We start from the raw sequence: 15,908 nt of genomic DNA, 5'->3' as shown, positions 1-15,908 counted from the left end.
CAGAAATAATCTTGAAAGCATCCTTTTTTGCCACTTCCTACAGACTTCCCCACCACCACCATCACCATAGTTCTCCTCCCCTGTCTTCCCTCAGGGGCTCGGCAGTGGTGTTTAAAATGCTGTGTGTGGGAGTTTAAAATCCAATGAGTGTTGAGAGAACTTAAATTCTTTATGTTTCCCTTTGCTTCTCCCTAGAGAGGTGGATGGTTCCCACAGTGATCGCTGGTCTTCCTTCTCCCTGCACCAGAAAAGCCCTGTACTATGTCCTGGAGAACAAGGGATCTATGCCTCCAACCCATTCAGTCTACCAACCACAGGGCCCCAAAGGTGGAGAGGGGGGAAGTGCTGAAGAAGTGGTTCCGGGGACTTCCAGATAACTGTTTATCTCTGGAGATTGGCAGAGAAGGGTGGCTCTTTCATTAACTCCTCCTGTTAGGTCAGGCCGTGGGGCAGAGGTTGGGATAGAGAGATGGTGCAACCTTTCTGTCCACCTAGAAGAATGCACAGTACCTCGCACTTTCTCTTCCCTGGGACTTCCATCAACAATGACCAGCTGGGCCTGAGCTGCCTTTGTCTCCTACCCATTGTCTCTTTCAACAATGGGCCCTCTGTCCCTCACCTTGGATCTGAGCCCTGTTGTGAATAGATGTTCTTTCGAGCCCATGAATTTTGGAAGCTTGCTCTGTGTCGGTGGCTCTGAGACATGTCTGCTTCTCTTCATCTTTGTATGTGTTCCCAAGTAATGGCCACTCAGCTTGAGTTAATACCCTGAGGCTCAGGAACAGAAACTCTGGTGTCAGGGACACAAGCTCACCTGCGGTGTCTCTCCAGCAGCCTACTCCCAGCTGTCCAGGATGGTGCCCCACGGAGGACCCTTTCCTCACCTCCCCCAGACCCTTCCTGCCCCGCAGGAAGAGGGGAGTGCTGATGACAGTCGGTCTGACAGGCTCGGAAACCATGCCTGCTCTGCTCTTCTGACCTCAAGGTGCTGCCAAGACTGATTTCTGTCCCAAGTCCTGATTTTCCCAGCAAGACTTTGTCAGCTGTCAGTTGGAACTGTGCTTCCCCAATGGAATCAGCAGCAGCCTCCCCCTTCTCCTGCCCTCTCTCCTCCCCGTGGGGTTCGTTCTCATTGATATTTTTTCTGAGCCATCATAGCATCTGGGAGGCATTCAGTTTCGTTCTGAGATGGTGCTCTTCTAAACGGTGCCCTAACTTGACTTTTAACTGATTCATGTGCCCATCAGCAATTGGCGTAGGAGTAGGATTCTCCTCTGAGGACCATAGGAATCCAGTGGCGCTGAAATAGGTGGAGGAAGAGGGATGATAAGACCCCGCATCATCTTCTGTATTCCAACTAGCTGTTTCTGGAAGGTGGTTCCCTTTCTCTCACTTAGATGTCATTTAGTGACTGACAGCCTGTAGCGTATTTATCAACGTCAGTATCCACTTCCAGCTCAGTGGTGTGTGTGACTCCAGTGGCTGATTTCTGATCACACTCTACCTCCTCTGCCCAGATCACACTCTACCTCCTGGGTGCCTGGGGCCCTGGAGACGGATGTGTCCCAGAGGACTCAGCCCCGCTCTTGATCATTCTTCAGCATCGGAATCTTGAATGCTGACTGCTTGGTCACCACCCCGACGGAAACTGAAATCTTGTTGTGCAGAAGTACCCCTTCACCCCAGAGCTCCCTGAGGAGTGAGGACGGGATGAAAGCTCTCTGTACAGGTGGAGGAAAGACCTGTGTCCCTTCCTTCAGAGGCCCCTCTGAGGTCATTCCCTTCGGACCTCCGGCAGGGGGTGGCCAGGCTGCATGCGGAGTGGGGAACTCTGCTCCGAGCCTCTCTTCCCATGGCCCCTGGTGGGATCCTCAGTCTCTTCATCCTGATGACAGTGGGGATGGTGGCGAGGGGGGAGGGGGGAGGGACGCTGCTGGCTGGAGCCTGGCTTAGCCAGGAAGGGAGAAGACTGAGTGCAGGTGGTGCAGAGGTGAGAAGGGCCTGAGTCGCGGCCTCTCCTTGATGAGCTGGGCCGAGGCTGTACACACCAGCAGCCCACCTTCCCTTCTTCTTTTTTTTTTTTTTTAATATATTTTTATTGATTTTTTTACAGAGAGGAAGGGAGAGGGATAGAGAGCTAGAAACATCGATGAGAGAGAAACATCGATCAGCTGCCTCCTGCACACCCCCCACCGGGGATGTGCCCGCAACCAATGTACATGCCCCTGACCGGAATCGAACCTGGGACCCCCCAGTCCGCAGGCCGATGCTCTATCCACTGAGCCAAACCGGTTTCGGCCCACCTTCCCTTCGTTAGGGGAGCGTACCCCTTCCCCGCCCTGCTCGCTTCGGTCTTCGCCTTGCTGCTGGCTCCATTCTTTTTGTTCCTGAGAAAGTTGCGGTGGCTCTTTTTTTTTTTTTTTTTTTTTTTTTTGAGGCTGTTTTAGGGGGCTGGGAAAGGGAAACGTTAAAAGTAAAATAATAAAAACAGACCACTCTGCCATCACAGGCACATAAATAGCAGCGCCGGGCCAGGCTGCACACTTGCTTTGCCATAGCAACCTACACCGCGTGTTTACAGCAGCCCGCCGCCGGCTGGAAAACAGCAGCTGCTGCTGCCCCGCCAGCTGCGCCTGTGCCCAGGCCGCTGCCTGTGCCCCTCAGAGCAGTGGGTAGGTGCCCCCGCCCCCCCGCAGAGGTGTGGCAGGAGGTCGTGGCCGGCCCTTCTGTAGGGGCTTTGGGGGTGGCAGGGAAAAGGCAGCCAGGGTTCAGATGCGCCAAGGGGCGGTGAGACTTGGGGAGACTGAAGTGAGTGGTGGGGGTCTTTTGTCCTCTCATTTCCCCTCCAGCTCTGTCTCCTGCGGATGAAGGAAACGGGAGGGCAGGGGGTGCTGGGTGCCCCCTCCACCAGAGAGGGTCGCGGTGTGTCTCTGACCCTGGGTGTACCTCGGTTTGCCTTGAAGAATACATTTTGGTTCTGCTACAGCGAGGTCCTTCCTCTCCACTCTGTGTTCTCACAGGACAGGGGCTTTCCTTGGGGAGATCGGGGGTCTCCGGGAAGGGGACTGCCCTGAGATGAATGGAAGCAGAGCATCCTGGGAGGGCTGGAGGAGGGAGAAGGGAAAGCAGGAGATAATAGATGACGAGACCCTCCTGGGCCTCTCCTGTCAGCTTAGATCTGGGGCAGTGTTTGGACCGGACCCCACTCCAGGCCTTCGAGAGCGTTAGCCTTGTGTTGTTGGACGTTGTCATGGCATTGTTTGCAGAGATGCTTCATAACTTCTGCAGCGGAAGAAAGTCTGGTCCCCAAACCAGCAGCGTCAGCATCCCCCGGTTAGGGAACTTGCTAGAAGTACATGTTCCCTGGCCCCACCCCACAACTCCTGAATCAGAAACCCTGGGAGCTGGCCCAGCAGTGGGTTTTAACCTACTGCTGGGCCAGCTCCTGGCGAGGTGGTGCTCACTCAGGTTTGAGAACCACTGCCCTGAAACACGACGCAAGTGCAGCCCAGGCTGACTTAGTGGCTCCTGCCTGTGCAATGAGTGAACAAGAAGGAGAGGCACCGGGGCAGTGAGGTGACAGGTTGCGAGGGAGTGCTCCCAGCTCTCTACTGGATAACGCCTCCTCTCAGCACGGAGTTCTTGCCCGATTCCCTGGGACTTCCAGGGAACAGTGGGCTGAGAGAAGGCCGGGCGAGGCAAAGCCGTGGTTCCCTCACTCTGTAAGGTGGCTGCCACGGAGTGCAGAGAGGCGATGGGGCGCTGGCCAGGCGTGATGTCCAGTGTGTGGTGCTCTGGCTAGTGTCTGGGTCCCACAGGAATGCTGTTTTGCTTCCTCTCTTGCTGGGCCCCCAGGGAAAGAGCAGCTGCCCACAGCACTCCCTGTCGGCGGCTGGGATGTGGCCTCCTCTGTCTGAGGCCAGACAGCTTTCTCCTCACCCCTGAGAGCTCCGGTAGAACCCGCGGCCTGGGAACCACAGGATCCTGACCCAGAAGCCAAGGGAGACTGGCCTTCCCCTCCCTCTCCATGGGCATGGCACGATTCTGCTGAGATTTGTTTCTAAAAATAACGCAGGACCCAGTCCAGCTGCTAAAAAGCCCCTTTGTGCCCTTGGGACCAAAATGTGGAAAAACCACAGCAGCCCCAAGAAAGGCAATCTGTGTTGCCCAAGAGCGGGCCCAGGCCAGACATCTGAATGTTACTGCTCAAGGCCCGCGTCCTGACTGCTAGCCTAGTAGCTTCCTGTCCCCAGGCCCAAGGAGCTGCACCTTACTTAGCGCGGAAGACAGACACTTAGCTCACCCATATCGTGAGCATTTCCCACAGTCGGGTGGGAGGGATCAACAGACCTCCTGATGGCACTGCCACTCCCGCTGAAATCAGCTCCGCCCTCCTGCTCGGAAGGGAAAGGTCAGTATTCCTGTTTCATCCTCTACGTTGTTTAGCTCTGGCTTGCAGTGAACACTCCCACCCCTGAATCATGGGAGACGATAGAGGTGACCTGAGCCAGCACAACCCAGATTCTTTGGAGGAGGGTACATTCCCCATGGCTCTGGGGCGGAGGGACTGCCCTTTTTCATCTTGATATATTGATGCTATATTTGGATGGAGACGGGAGGTGGGGCCCGGGAGGCATTGCCCTCTTGGGCACATTCCTGGTTCGGTTTCTTGATCCATGCCATGAAGCTTCTGTCTTTATCTTGATGATTCCTGGGGTCTCTGACATGGGCTGGGTCATCAGGCCAGAGGAACAGGGGGGCAACCCTGGATCCGTTCTTGGTATCACTCTTTCGAGAATGTCTAGGCCTGTGGTCGGCAAACTGCGGCTCTCGAGCCACATGCGGCTCTTTGGCCCCTTGAGTGTGGCTCTTCCACAAAATACCATGGCCTGGGCGAGTCTATTTTGAAGAAGTGGCGTTAGAAGAAGATTAAGTTTAAAAAATTTGGCTCTCAAAAGCAATTTCAATCGTTGTCCTGTTGATATTTGCCTCTGTGGACTGATGAGTTTGCCGACCACTGGTCTAGGCTATCTGTGGGCCGTACCTTCCCCCTGACTGCTGAAGGCATCTGGCCAGAGCTGATAAGTTTTGTCATTGTCATAACAGGTCTACAGTCCAGCTCTTCCAGGTCGGAAGGGTTCAGCATCGTGGTGTGTTGTGTTTTTGGTTTCAGTGTTTGGACCTCACGCACAGAGTACCGAGTTGATCAATACTGGACTCATGGCCCATTGTTATCATTTGGCTCATGCGAGGCCCTTCCTCTGCTTAGTGTTTCCCCACACCCCACATCTGTTCCCTTTTTTGTGTATGAGCAGCATTCTAACGTGTCCTTTTGTTTAAATATGTTCCTTCGAACGTATAGAATTGCTTTTTTTTGTCTTCATTGTTGGAAAGTATTACATGTGTCCCCTTTTTTCTCCCATTGACCTCTTCTAGCCCGCCCCCACTCCCACTCCCCGCCCCAGGCCCTCACCACCCGACTGTGTCCATGGGTTATACATATATACATACACGTTCGTTGGTTGATCTCTTCTACCCTCCATTGAAGAACTGCTTTAGATCCATGTGTTTCTAATTTATGTAAAAGCTGTTACAGCACCTTTTGCACTGTTTTTAAGATAACCAGTATTACCTTGTGTACATGTGATCCGTATTTCTAACTGTTGTATAATATCCCCTTTATCAGCTCGCCCATCACGGGGGAGGGGACCCCAGGTGGCCTTCAGTTCCCTGTCGCCACAAACATGTTCCACTGAACATCCTTGCACGCGTCCCCTTCTGGACCTGTGTGAGAATCTCTCTGGGAGATGCACCCAGCAGTCGATGACTGGGTCCTTTGTATCCATAGTCTTAACTTGGCCAAGAAGTACCAGATGGTTCTGGGAGAAGGGATGAATTCTGGGTGCCAGAAACCCAGAGGTTGACAGGGATATATTTTCTCCAGGCAGATGCTTCGATTTTAGTGCTACATGTTGCTGCTAGATTGAAAACGCTGTCAGGATGGACCTGGAAAATATTATGCTAAGTGAAGTAAGCCAGTCTGAGAAAGACAAAGATCACATGATCACGCTCATTCATGGAATATAATAAACACAACGAATTGACCAACAAAATAAGACCTGAAGCATGGAAGAGACTGACATACCTCGATGTGGGGCTGGGGAGACAAGAAAAGATAAACCGAACAACTTATATGCTTATGTGCATAGCCCATGGACATGGGCAGTAGGGTAATGAAGACCTGGAGGAGTGGGGGCGGGGGGGCGAAAAGAAAATGCTGTCAGGATAGCCGATTTTGGGGAGGGACAGGGATGGGTGAGGGAGTGTGTGTGTGTGTGTGTGTGTGTGTGTGACCCACCTCTTAACCAGGAGGTGAGGTGATGTTCTCTCTTTAGGAAGTGCTGAGAATTTGCATAAGGTTCCAGGCCCAGGCCCACGGGCTACAGTGTGCCATCCTGTGGGCATGCAGAGGCCCCGTGTTGGTGCCCCAGCCCTCACTGGGCTTCCTGGCATGGCCTAGTGGTTGCTGATGATAACAGGTGGTGCCACCTCCACCTGAACTTTAGCCAATGTGCTCTGCCTCTGACCTTCTTCCTGCAGGCCTCCCTGGAGCCTCGGCAGATTGGGGGTGGGGGGGTGGGGGCGGTGCTCAGGTCTGCTTCTGCAGGCCAGCAGGTGTTAGAGGAGCAATGCGGGCAGGCAGGGCAGGCAGGCGTGGGGAGCGAAGGAAGACCCGGGACCATGACTAGTCTGAGGAGGGAGCAGAGCAGCCTCTGTGTGGAGCTTAAACCTTCAGAGAGAAGGGCCAGCGGGGAGGGGGGGGGGGGGGGGGGGGGGGAATTCAGGCCAGGCAGCCTGCAGTGGAGGAACTTGCCAGAAGCACAGGAGTGCCTGAGAGAAGGAGTAAAGACCCTGTAGGTGATGGCACAGGAAGTGCCCTGCTGAGAAAGGAGGGAGAATCTAGAGCAGGCTCTCTGAGCCTCTCCCAAGTCACTACCGGTTGCAAGGCCAAGGGTGAGCGATGACAGAGTGGAGGAGCCCTCAGCCCCACTCCCGGATCTCCAGGTGGGAAATGGATTTGCTTGGAATCATGCCAGTCCAGAGCCTACTGTATTCTGGCTGGAGGGAGGAGGGCGGGGGAGGAGGGGTACTATATGTGGGGGAGGAAGGGCTGGGTGGAGTGTCTGCCCCTGAGAAGCCCTGGGTCTAGCCCTACACTGCCCAGAAAATTCAAAGAGGTTAAGGAGGTGTTTCCCTGTTTCTGAGCTTTTACAGGTCATGGGCAAGGAGCAGGTAGGTTTATGTGGGCCAAGCATGTCAAACTCGCGGCCGGCAGGCCACATGCCTGGTTGACCTGCCGGCCGCAAGTCTGACGTGCTTGAGTGGGCCGTCTCATCAAACTTTAGGAAGTAAATCCATAGCTTTGTTTCCATTTTCTTAGTGTCCTTGTACTTGAGGCAGGGTGGCTTTGAGTTCAGGCTAGTCACACATCCTGGCTCCCTGAAATTTTCCTGCATGAGATAGGGTGCCCTCCTTAGAGGGTTGTTGGTGAGGATCCGTGAAACAATAGTCGTCATAATGATACTAACTACTGTGTGTGGACCAACCACTATATATCAGCCACTATGCTAAGCACTACATAAGAATACATGTGTGTATGTGTCTGTGTGTATATATGTGTGTGTGTGCATGTGTGTGTGTGTGTGTGTGTGTGTGTGTGTGTGTGTGTGTATGATTTTTCTCTGATTTTCACATAAAATACTTAGCATGGTACCTGGCTCATTGTAGGTGCTCAACAAATATTATTTCCCTCCCTGCCCAACCCACTGTCTCTCCTGAAATTAGGGAGAAATAGAGCCTCATTTGGGATGAGGAAGGGAGCATCTGGATCAGAGAAAAGAGAACAAGTTTTATTTGGGGGGGAGGGGGGCGGGGAGGTGCCCTGAAACAGGTTTCAGATTTCAGTGAGTGCATCCTAAGGTGGGACCAGCCTACCCCCTCCCCAGGTCTTCTCTTCCCCTTCCCCTTCCTCTTCTTCCTCTTCTTCCTCTTCCTCTTCTCCCCCTTTTCCTCCTCCTCCTCTTCCTTCCTTCCTCCTTCTCCTCCTCCTCCTCCTCCCCCTCCTTCCTTGCCTCAGTGATGCCACTCCAACTGGAGCATCTCTGAGTGCTACCTCCCTCCTGAGCAGGTGCTCAGCCCCGTGAAGTGGGCAGGGGAGGGCAGGGAACAGCAGCACTGCCTGCAGCCCAGAGGCCAGAGCTGAGTGTAGCCGCTTATTATTCCAGGCCGGGCCGGTCCAGCTGCAGTGCTGCCCCAGCCTGAAGCCCTAGCCCCCAGGCCCCTCCTGTTTCCTTTCTCCCATTTCCATTCCTGCTTCATCTCCCACGCATCGGGCCAGATGTAATAGGTGCCTTTGGCAGGGAAGACTAAGGGAGTGGGTTCCTTTTAAATCCTCAGAATACTCTACTCTCTCCCCTACAGGGGAGTTACCCTTTTTCCTCAGAGCCTGGAGATCTGTCTCTTCTTTCGCATCCGGGAACTTTTCCAAGAGTCGGGGATTCTTTGGACAAAACTGGAGGAAACAGAGCACCTGACTGCTGTTTATGGCAGTGATGGCGAACCTGTGACACGCGTGTCAGCACTGAAAGGTTCCAGGTTCAATTCTGAGGCGGCCGCATGCCGAGGATGAAACATTTGCTGCTCCTGAGGATGAAACATTTGCGAAATAATGTTTTTTCCTCAAAGTGACACACTACCCGAGTTATGCTCAGTTTTTTGGCAAAGTTTGACACACCAAGCTCAAAAGGTTGCCCATCACTGGTTTATGGTTTGGTGGCTTAGGCCATGATGTTCTTGTCCCAGGCAGGTCCTCTTTTCTGGAACTTGCTACTGAGCCTCGCTGCAGACTGAGTTATCAGGAAGTGTGGGGTGGTTTGTTTCTCGGGAATGTATGGCAACGGGAGGGAGGGTCTGTTTCGCCCTCTCTGCCTGGGGTATGATGGAGGTGATTCTGAGAGAGAAAGAGCAAGGGCAAGAGTCAGCATTACCTTTAGATGGAAATGGGTATTTTCTGTACCCAAGAGGGTTCTGGGTATATTTTTCCTGCAACTGTGTTCCCCCGGACACTTTTTTGTTAACAAATTGGCCTCAAGCAATTTTGTTTTTTTTTATCCTCACTCGAGGATATTTTTCCATTGCTTTTTAGAGAGAGTGGAAGAGAGAGGGAAAGACAGAGTGAAACATCGATGTGAGAGAAACACATCAATTGGTTGCCTCCTGCACAAGCCCTGACCAGGACCTGGGCTGAGGAGGAGCCTGCAATCGAGGTACATGCCCTTGACCAGAACTGAACCCGGGACCCTTCGGTCCGCAGGCCGATGCTCTATCCATTGAGCCAAACCGGCCAGGGCGGCCTAAAGCAATTTTGCCATAAAAGATAAAATAAAAAATAGAAAAATAAAAAAATAGAAAGGACATAATGATAATGAAAGATGAAAAATTAAAACCAAAATTTAAGACTATTGAGAAAAATGAGAATACATCTTCCATGGATAGCGTTATACTTTTTTAAAAATTTGCTTGCTGGTTGATCCCCTTGTAAGGCATAGCACTTTTTCCTTTTTGCTAAAATTTCTTCTTCCTGCACTAAGAGAGGTATCAATTTGCACAGCCTGGTCAACTTGGTTTTGACAAGTGGGAGGGCTCCCTGCACTCAGGGAGGGATTTGCAGGCTGATCTGTGATCATTTTCTGGTAGAGTGTGCAGTGTGGCCGTCCACAGGGCTTTGCAGTCTGCTTTGTACATAGCTGTTACCCACTATTTTAAGAACACCACTACTTGTCTACTTGTCACTGTACAGACCGCTGTGAAGGCTGAGATTTATATAATGTGAAATGGGAGTAACTGTAAGAACTTCACTCGTGGAGAAATAAAACCCCGCTGACAACTAACTTAAATACGTGAAATCCGCCAAATGTAAACCTAACTGTCAGCCAGTTATTTTATCTTTTATGGCAAATCTGCCTTGTGGCCGATTAGTTGTGCAGCAAAATGCTTGCAACCTACATGTTTATAGGGAAACTACCAGCACAAACCCAGAGAGGCCTGCATTTGAAAAGACCTCTCAGGCCCTAGCTGGTTTGGCTCAGTAGATAGAGCGTCGGCCTGTGGACCGAAGGGTCCCAGGTTCAATTGCAGTCAGGGGCACATGCCCGGGTTGCAGGCTCATCCCCGGTGGGGGGCGTGCGGGAGGCAGCCGGTCAATGGTTCTCTCTCATCATTGATGTTTCTGTCTCTCCTCCCTCTCCTTTCCTCTCTGAAATCAATCAATAAATATAGATAGATAGATGATAGATAGATAGATAGATAGATAGATAGATAGGTATAGATATAGATATAGAGAGATAGAGATAGAGATAGAGATAGAGATAGATAGATATAGATATATATAGATATATATATTCATTTTTTTTAAGACCTCTTAGGTGTTTGTCAGAAAATGAGGAGGTTCAGACTCAGGGAAGGAGTAAAGCCAGGCAGTCAAGGTCACTGACTTGCCAAAGGCCGGATCACTTTTTATCTCCTTGGACCACACTCTCTTCATCTGTAAGGTGGGGGTCACAGCTGTCCTACCTAGAATTGATGTGACAGTGCTTTTACGTATCATTACAGATTGTAGAACACATTACAGGACTTTAGGAGGAAAAAATTAAAATGATTTTATGATCATGTAGAATGATAGGATTTCTTGGCCCCACAGAAGGGACGAGAGACTTCGCTCTCCCATCCTGTCATCCCTTAGGCTGGCGAAATGCTGGAAACGGAGTGAGAACATACCTTACCCAGAATGCCCGGAGCCGAATGATTAATCCTGACCTGACAAGAGGTCTTACCGCCCAGGCGCCCGAGTGAGCGTTGTGTCTGAGGCCCAGGCAGTGGAGCGCTGACAGAGTATTCTTTGCTGGTTGCCTAATAAGGTTAGGGACCAGGCAAGTGCAGGAGTTGCAGGGAGCTCGTGTTCTCAGAGCTCTGAGCTCAGGGAGGCAGGGGCACCTGCCTCACCTCCGAATCCCGGAAGAACTTTCATGGAGAAATAAATGGGCTCCCAGCTGGGCACTGCCCCCTTGACTTCGTGCCAGCAGCTTAGGGCTTGACCTCCTGAGCAACCTGAAGCAGGCAAACCTCATTTTTCCCACGTGCCTCATGTGTTTTCATCTTTTAAAAAAAAAAATGTTTTTATTGATTTCAGAAAGCGGAAGGGAGAGGGAGAGAGATAGAAACATCAGTGATGAGAGAAAATCATCAAGCCGCTGCTTCCCGCACGCCCCCTACTGGGGATCAAGCTTCAACCTCCTGGTTCATGGGTCGATGCTCAACCACAGAGCCACATTCACTGAGCCGTGTTTTCATCTTTAGTGACTGTTTCCTCACTGGTTGCCTATGCGAGTGGAAGAAGCTCTCCTCTTTGATACCTTGAGGAGAAGTTCAAAGTCAGGAATTCTGACTTAGGCTGCTCCTTTCCTAGAGACCCAAGGCTATGTAGCCTAGTGGTTATTACCCAGCTAATGGTTATTGCTGGTGAAGCATCCTTGGGATTTTCCATTCTCCCTCTGGCAAGGAAAGACGGAGGGGCCCAGGTTGCCTATTGTCCTTCTTAAAGGGCTAGATAACAAAATTCACTGAGATCAAATGAAGCTTTCTCAAATCGCTGAGTGTCCTATACTGGGCACTGGGCATCTTTCATCCAAGATTTCCAAGCATTATTTCTGTCTATAATCCCATTCCTTTATCACTTTTTTAGGAATGGTGTGTAAAGGTAGGGCTGATTCTTCCCCTAGGTTAGGGTGGAAGGAATTGAGCCCTAAGAAGGCTAGATGCCTTGCCCAAAGGGTGCCTGGGAAGATGGTAAATCTGGTTCTGAATCTGCTATTGTTCATTCAATAAAAAATGTAGCTGACTGCCCACCATGTGCAGGTTCTCCCCTAGGCACTGGGGATAAAGCCTGAACAAGATGAGTAAAATCTCTACCTTCATGGAATGAACATTGTAGTGGGCAGAGACAGAGAAGATCTGATGTCCAATTTAGCACTGCCGGCTCTGTTTTCAACATCCTCTTGAAAGCTTAAGGAGGTCTATGTAAGGATCAAGGTGGGCTTCTTACTACGATAGAATCTTTGTCCTCCACTGCCTCAGAGTAGCTTGGAGGAGAAGCTGAACTGGAGAGAAAATTCTGTGGAGCTGATTATCTCTGTGCCAGTCTGAATTAAGGGAATTGGACACACTGCCTCAGGTTTTTTCCAGACCTCCTTGTTTCCAGGATTCTCTGATGACACCTAAAAATAAAGGGAGTGTGATATTAAAAACAATAACGACAACAAAAGAAAACCCTGCTTGCTTAACCCTGTGTAAGTCAGGATAGCTCTAAAAGTCTGGGGTAGAAGGAGGCGGCAGAAGGCCCATTGGGACAGGGGGTCTGTAATCTCCTCTATCTCAGGGGATCCTACTCAGAACAGGATTAATTGGATCATAATACCCTCAATCAATGGAACTTTGGCCACAAGTGATTTTTGGAAAAGTAATTGACAGCCCTAACCAGTTTGGCTCAGTTGATAGAGCGTCGGCCTGCAGACTCAAGGGTCCCAGGTTCAATTCCGGTCAAGGGCATGTACCTTGGTTGCAGGCACATCCCCAGTGGGGGGGGTGGGGTGCAGGAGGCAGCTGATAGATGTTTCTCTCTCATCGATGTTTCTAACTCTCTCTCCCTCTCCCTCTCCCTTCCTCTCTGTAAAAAATCAATAAAATATATTTAAAAGAAAAAAAGAAAAGAAAAGTAATTGATAAAAGAGCCAAGTCCTCATCTGCTAGTTCGTGTGCTTTGTTCACCTTCTAGAAGCGAAAGTGTCATCTATTTGTTAGAGAGAGGCTGAGCAGAGCTCCTTGCTCCACCCCTGGTAACCGCACTCAAGTCAGCGGGGACAGTTTAACCAAGGCTGGGCCTCCAGACTCTGGTGCTTCGTTCAGGAAGAGCCCCTTCACATGGCAGTGGCAATGGCCCTGCATGACACACAGAAGCCTCTCTGAAGCCGAAGCCGAGAGCAGGGCTCTGGATAAGCCTTCACACCTCCCGGCCTGCATATCCTCACCTGCCCCTCGCTCTGCTCCTCTCCAGCCAGCATGTGCGAGAGGCAGCACATGCCTTTCTGAGGGGGATGCTGATTTGAGAGCCTTCGATGACCTTGCTGTGGCCTTAGGCTCTATCGGAATCAAACGCTGTCTTATCCCTGTCACCCCGAAAACACTTAACACTCACAGGCTGTAAACTCACTATCTTTTCTCCTCAGAGGTCCTTCTGCCCCCTTGTGTAAAAAGGTCCCACCCTGTTTCACCAACTGCCAGAGCATGTTACTCTCCCCTTTCCTCCAGAAGCTTTGTGGAGGAGGGAGGGGCTTAGCTCCAAGGCCTGCATGGCTTGCCTGGCCTGTTGACAACTGCAAGCTGCAGGATTTCCATACAACTGGAGGCTGGGTGCTCTGAGGGGCCTTAGGGGATGGGGCCTCTTCCATCAGTCATCTTCCTGGTTTGTAAATGTATGTGTTGAGAGTAGGGAAGGGTATGGAGCCAGGAGGGAGAGTGGCAGACCGGCAGGCCATCCTCCGGAGCACTCGGGTCTGCACCCCTTTTCTGACCTCACCTCGTAGAAGTGAGGTCAAAATGAAAGGATTCTGTAGCGGGTCCCACAAATAGGGAGAACATCAGAGCCATGAGAGCTCATAACCTTTTATTTCCAAGTTTCTGAAATGGTGGGATTTGTGTTGCTTGGTCTGGGAGAGATGAGATATGAAGCCAGGGTGTATCTGAAATTACTTCCCCACATTGGACTTGACAGGCTGCTGGGGCCTCTGAGGGGGGAAGGGGCCTCTCCTGAATGAGTTCACTTAGCTCAGGGTTCCGCGGTCAGTTCAGGTCGGGCACCAACTGTCACCTAAACCCTTGTGCTAGAACGAGTATCTCTTGCCTTGGCAGGTGGGTCACCATGACTGCTCTAATTGTTTCTTTTTGTCTGTCTTTGAATCTTTATTCCAGAGATCCAGTCATCATTGGTATCCAGGGAGCCCTCCTCCTTCTCCTGCTGCCTCTCTACCATCGCAGTTCCTGGTTGTTGCTAAGGTTGCCTCCATGGTAACATGCGCATGCTGTTTACACTTCCATCTGGGCAAGCTGGTCTAAGCTAGGAACCTACCTACCCTGGACAACCACTTCTGTCGCCACCTGGGGGCACCAGTCATCGTGACACGTGGTCCGGCTTCCACTCAGTTCCCCCATACTCTTCCTCTTCTTGCTGCCAAGCTTCCTAAGGGAAAAGGATCTTGGCTAGAAGCTCTGAAGCTTATTGCACAAGACAGAGTCAATCAGTTTCCTAACTGGGCTCCCACAGAAGCAAGAAACAGGAAGTAGGCAGAGAAGCAAGAGACCCTGATCAGTTGGAGGAGAACTCCACATTTTCTCTGACTGAGGGTGACTGAAGGGCTTGGTAACAGCAGGCAAAATGACAAACCCTACAGAACATGCCTTGCCGGCCAACTCGACGGTTGAGAGCCATGAAGGGGAATTTGGCTGCACAGTAATGGACCTAAGGAAGCTCATGGAGCTGCGTTCATCGGAGGCTCTGACCCACATCAATGCCCACTATGGAGGTGTAATGAGTCTCTGCAGTAAACTGAAAACCAACCCTGTGGAAGGTAAAGGCCATATGAGGAGTGGGGAGTTGGAGGAAGTGGCTAGGATTGAAAAATATGGTTTTTCCAGCTTCTAAAGAGGCATCTGGAGCCATGACTGGTATACCTGTGTCTAGTGGGGAAAGGATGGTAGATGAAGCACTGAAAGGTGGTGAGGCCATAGAGAGCCATGTTCCCCCGCACACTCGTGATGTTTAGGGAATGTGCTATTCTCTGAAAATTATTATTTCCTCCCTTTTCTATATCAATGGACAGGAAGGAGGATATTTATCTCTATTTTGGAAACATGTATGTTAGAGATGCTTTTATCAGTAAATAATCATCAAGTCCCTTATTCTGTATTAGTCTTTTATTGCAACGGGATTAAGATGTCTTTTTCCCCCACACTGATCTTACAGTGTTAATCTCTAATGTATACAGTTTAAAATAAGGTGGTAAGTCATATAAGGTATATAATTATAATTGTACCCATCAAATATGTGGATTCCTCCTATTTCCGGTCATGGAATTATTGATGACTTTTTCAACCTGCCTGATGCACTTTTAATGTGGTTCTTCTTAATCTATACTTAAAAGAAACTGCAATATGCAGCTTTATGCTTGCCTGGCCCAGCCCATTTGCCCAGTGAGCCATGGTAATAGGAAATTTTGCCTCATCAAAAACGGAGAGAGAACAAAACGAACCTTGCGCCTCGCTTTTGCCTGGTTTCAGCATCTATGCTACAGGTCCTTGTTCGGTCCTACCAGTCAGGCAGGCCATGGTTGAGTCGCATGAGATGAAATAAAGATCTTGTCCTTTAGCTGCCTTCAGGTTACCGCATGTATACTATTTCTGAGCCTCCCGTGGAGGCCACATCATCTTTCTTGCCAATTCTAAGAAAGACTCTTTAGGATTTAAAAAGCCGGGGGGGGGGGGGGGCGGAGGGGAGGGAGATTTTTATCTCGATATCTGTTCATTGCCCATGCCTTGTTTTCTTTGCAATCTGAGAACGGCTCTACACGTTCTCTTTACTTCTGGAATTCAGTTCCCTGTCTTACAGGCTTTGATTCAAATATCAGCTCTATCATTTACTACCTGGATAACACTGAACAGTTTACTCGGCCTCTCTAAGTCCGTTTCTGCTTTGAAAATGATTTTAATACCTAGCCCATGGAGTTATTGGGATTAAAGAC

At 50.6% G+C, this 15,908-nt stretch overlaps 1 protein-coding gene across 3 annotated transcripts in view; it reads left to right on the top strand.

Annotated features, from left to right (window-relative positions):
- The window catches only part of ATP2B4 (ATPase plasma membrane Ca2+ transporting 4), a 97,663-nt gene that overhangs the window by 33,747 nt on the left and 48,008 nt on the right, over positions 1-15,908 (top strand). For all 3 annotated transcript variants that reach the window (XM_008154228.3, XM_008154227.3, XM_008154229.3), the window contains exon 2: positions 14,083-14,738. In XM_008154228.3, coding sequence (XP_008152450.1) covers positions 14,546-14,738 — 193 coding nt within the window. In that variant the 5' untranslated portion in view covers positions 14,083-14,545. The remainder of the gene's footprint in view (positions 1-14,082; positions 14,739-15,908) is intronic.

This window comes from Eptesicus fuscus, chromosome 22 (genome assembly GCF_027574615.1).
Source record: "Eptesicus fuscus isolate TK198812 chromosome 22, DD_ASM_mEF_20220401, whole genome shotgun sequence".
NCBI classification, from domain to species: Eukaryota; Metazoa; Chordata; class Mammalia; order Chiroptera; family Vespertilionidae; genus Eptesicus; species Eptesicus fuscus.
Note: the sequence above shows the minus strand (reverse complement) of the source record. Positions and strands in the feature narration are given on the sequence as shown.